The 4,537-nt window shown below is 31.1% G+C and overlaps 1 protein-coding gene across 1 annotated transcript in view; it reads left to right on the plus strand.

The window, feature by feature from the left end:
• The window catches only part of LOC109235701 (CBL-interacting serine/threonine-protein kinase 1-like), an 8,383-nt gene continuing 6,782 nt past the window's right edge, over positions 2,937 to 4,537 (plus strand). Inside the window, exons 1-2 of the mRNA XM_019401908.1 lie at positions 2,937 to 3,342; positions 3,601 to 3,663. Coding sequence (XP_019257453.1) covers positions 3,139 to 3,342; positions 3,601 to 3,663 — 267 coding nt within the window. The 5' untranslated portion in view covers positions 2,937 to 3,138. The remainder of the gene's footprint in view (positions 3,343 to 3,600; positions 3,664 to 4,537) is intronic.

Below are 4,537 nucleotides of genomic sequence, written 5' to 3' on the forward strand. Positions count from 1 at the left end.
AGCTTCTAGGGGCTTTTCTTGCTTCAATTTAGCTCCAGATACAGATTTAAGGCCTCATGCATGCCACTCACTCCTGCAAAGTATGAAATTCACAATTAGAGCCCATTTAACTATATTATAACAGTGAAACATAATCACGCTGGGGCATAAACAGTCGCCAAATTGCATGAATCTAGCCTCTTATCAAAAATCTCGACAAATCTTATAAATGAACCCATAATTTTAATAGAAGAATAAATTGAATTTAGTGCCGAAAATCTTAAAAGTTGAACCTATTAAATTTAAATCATAGATCCTCCTCTGCTTTGAATACTGATTTGAAAAAATAGTCACTCTAAAAGTTAGCTATTGCGTATAAGTCATGTATATGACAAACAGTCCCTATTTCATATTTTCAAGAAAATAATAATTATATATACATGTATACTCGAAATGTTAACTTATAAATGACAATGCACTTTTTCATTTATTTTGTATCATTTTATTTACTTGAAACGTTTACTTGTAAGTGTGGAGAAGGTACCTAATGAATCAAACGAAAGGGCGCTGTAACGATGGTACCCTAGTTAGAAAAATGTGTCTAAGTCGGAATTTTTCGACTGTCAAATATAAATAATTTATGGCGCAGACTAAAAATGAAAATGTTTACTTTAATTCAACAGACAAAGCTAAGGATCATTAAGGAATATGGTCGAATGGTAAAGGTTAATTCTTTTGATCATGCTTAATTAGAAGTATTAGCTTTAATCCATGAGAATAGAGTCATATTTGGTGAGGAGCTAAAATTTCGCGCTTTTACAATGCGAATGAAAACATACACATTCAACACAATCTAATATATATTTGCTTTTGAATTTGAAGAATAAATACAAAGAGTTGATATATGCCTGAGTAGTGATGATAAAATGAATAAAAAAATAATTATTCATCCATATTAACCACTAAAAAATAAGCTGAATAATAAACTTTTTAAAATGAGTCAAATATGGACAATATTCAGATTGTCCACTTAAAAATAGAAATTTAATGGATAATCAATGAGTTTAACTTTTACATTTACAAAAACTCAAATTGAAGGTTCATCCATCTCCCAAAACCCATCTTCCAAAACTGATCACATTCAAGAATATGCAGTGGCGGATTCAAGATTTCAAAGTCATGGGTGCTCACCGGTAAAAATATCAAAAGAAGAAAAAAAGATGAATTTAGTGATGGGTGCTCACTCAATACTTATTTAAATTTTTTGATAATTACCTATGTGAATCTATTAAGTTTGGCCAAAGACAATGGATGCTTAAGCACCCATAAGACTCCTTGTGGATCCGCCACTGAGAATATGGGCAGATCGAATATTTTATTAATTTTGACGTTACTCTTTTTGACCCGCCCACATTCAAACTGACCCGCCCATTTGTCATCCCTACCCATAACTCATGAGTAGTACTTTCCAAATACATTGACTTAATTAATTATATCAAGATAGGAGGGATCCAAACTCCAAAAGGATATGAGGTAGGAAATGGCTTTTAATTTCATCTGCCCTTTTGATATTCTCATCACTTGGCCAATAATTGCAAATCAATATTGGCCATTAAACATAGAGGCTTGACACAGTTATTTATTTATTTATTTATTTATTATTATTATTATTATATACATAACATTCAAAAATCAAATTCTCTATACTATTATTCCTTTTGCTCCATTTATGTAAACATATTTAATTAGATACGAATATTAATAAATAAATAAAGGCTTTTAAACAGAGGCGGATTCAGGATTTGAAATTTATGGGTTCCTATCGTAATTTCAAATTAATATACATTAATAACAACATTCACAGTTAGATATTTATAAATATTTAATAGATTTCTTAATAGAAATATAGTGTCTATGCAAAAGCTACTGAGTTCCAGTGAACCCAGTAACAACACTCTAGTATCCGCTACTGCTTTTAAAACTTGTAATCTTAAAGTTGTCGTGACATTTATGTCTCCATAATACTTTTAGGTAGAACAATGGTCTTGAGTATGACATATCATTTGTATGACTATAAAATCAAGTCAATAACAGTAAAATAATAAGTTTAAATATAAAATATTTTAAAAATATAAAAATAGATCATTCTTTGGAACAATTTAAAAATAAAACACCATCATATAAAATGGAATAGAGTGTAAAAATAAGCTCTGATATAATATTTTTGTATCCAACTAAAGTTTTCAAGTAATTTCTCTTAATTCCATCCCAAATTATATGACGATATTTAACTGATACGAGATTTAAGAAAATAAGGAGAGACTTTTGATACTTGTGGTCTAAAATACAATATAAATATTTTATATAGCTATACGTCATTATACAACAACAACAACAACAACAACAACAACAGTCCAGTGAAATCCCACAAGTAGGATTTCGGGAAGAGCTGGGGAGGTATACGCAGACCATACCCCTATCTTATGAAGGTAGAGAGGTTGTTTCCGAAATACCTTCGGCCCAAGAACATTAAAAACAAAGCAATAGAGAAACAATAGCAACAATAAGGTAATAAGACAATAGAAGCAAATAATACAACAGGGTAATAACAGAGATCTAGGGATACGAAACTACAAAAATAGTGCCAAGCTTACTGATAATAACGACACATCGTATAAAACAAGGGATTAGGAATAGAAAAATACCCGACTAATATACATCATTATATTAAACGTAAAATAAAGAATCTAAACTCTCATTGCTACTAAATATAAAAATATATCAGTTTTTTAAAATTAACTAAAAAGGGAAGAATATCATTATATTAATACAGATGGAGTAATATATTAATTAATATATTAAATGTACATCTATAACTTCAATATCCAGTAAAGTATATGTCGTGTATGTCGTGTAAGATGGGGTTTTAGCTTATGGACAAAGTCGCACTATTTTTCACACAATACTATTCGTCCAATTAAACTTACTTATTATATAAACACAATCTAAGCGTCAATTGACGAAAGCCACCGCAGAAAAATTCAAACTTCAACTTGAATTTTCAAGCACAAATATTTGAAGCCAATTTTGGCCAAAGTCATATATACCAAAACTACAAAACACAGAAAATTCCTTTTTTTTTTTTTTTGTGAAGTGGGAATGGTATTGATACAGCAAGAAGAAGAAATAAGAAGTGAAAGAGGAAAAAAGGGAATGCGAATTGGGAAATACGAACTTGGAAAAACTTTAGGAGAAGGTAATTTTGGCAAAGTTAAGTACGCAAAACACAAAGATTCAGGACAATCTTTTGCTATTAAGATTTTGGAGAAAAATCGGATTCAAGATCTTAGAATCACGGATCAGGTCTCTCTCTCTCTCTCTCTCTCTCTCTCTCTCTGCTCCATTTTTAGCTTCTGCGATTGGAACTTTGGATATAGATTTCGTTAAATTTGAAAAGAAAAGAAAACAATTTGAGTCTACCTTTGGTGTTTTAGTCAAACAGATTGATTTTACACATTATATGAAATAAAAGCCTTTTTTTCCTTTTTAATTTGACATTAATTATGATAAAATAGAAATACATTAATTAGATTTTAATAATATTTATGATTATTATTGCAGATAAAGAGGGAGATTAAAACCTTAAAAGTCCTCAAGCATCCAAATGTGGTCAGATTATACGAGGTACGTTGAGTGTTAATTAACTATATTTTAGTGATATATACTATGTATTGGATTGGTGTAAATACCCGATAGTGATAAGTTTTTATCTTGATTACATCCCTTCTTTGTATTTTAACCGGTCTTTACTACCAAAGGATGTGGTGCAGTGGATGAGACTGTTCTTCCGTTAACCAGAGGTCTCGAGTTCGAGCCCTGGGTATGGAAAAATCCTTGGTAGGGAGCACTTCCCCCTAATGGAGCCCTATGCGACGCGAATTCAGATATAGTCGAGCTCCAATGCGGGTATCGGAAAACGAGTGGGAAACGAAAAAAAACGAGTCTTTTCTCTCTCTACGTGTGTAATTCCTTTTTTTTTTTAAATAACTTTTAAATTTTGTCCTTTATTAAATTATCTTCTTTGAGTAAGGAGATCCATTGTTTTTTTTAATATTCTGTTTGGATATTACCCAAGAGGCAAAAAATCATGTTTGCTTTAAGCAAAGAACAACTTGTTCACAATCTTACACGTTTAAAATATTCCTTTCTTTCTTTATTTTTCTTTCTTTGTATTTCGTTAGGGGAAAATGCAGATGCCCTATTTAGGGGTGGCAATTTGAGTCCAAATTCATCCAACCCGCCCAGAGATTAATGGGTTGGGCTACAAACATTGAGCTCATGGGTCAATTTGGGTTGAGCCCAAGTTAACCATTATTTTTTCTAGCCCATTCTGACTCATTAAGCAGCCCAGGTACAATTCATGAAACTCAACAAAAAGTATCTCAACCCAACTTATGTAGAAATTTACTTAGTTGTCCCAATTTTACTTTTTTATTTTTATTTTTATTTTCAATTTTCTGTTCTTTTTTTTCTGCATCACCCTCCCTCTCTGCCCTCT

Source organism: Nicotiana attenuata, chromosome 12 (genome assembly GCF_001879085.1).
Source record: "Nicotiana attenuata strain UT chromosome 12, NIATTr2, whole genome shotgun sequence".
In the NCBI taxonomy this organism is placed as follows: Eukaryota; Viridiplantae; Streptophyta; class Magnoliopsida; order Solanales; family Solanaceae; genus Nicotiana; species Nicotiana attenuata.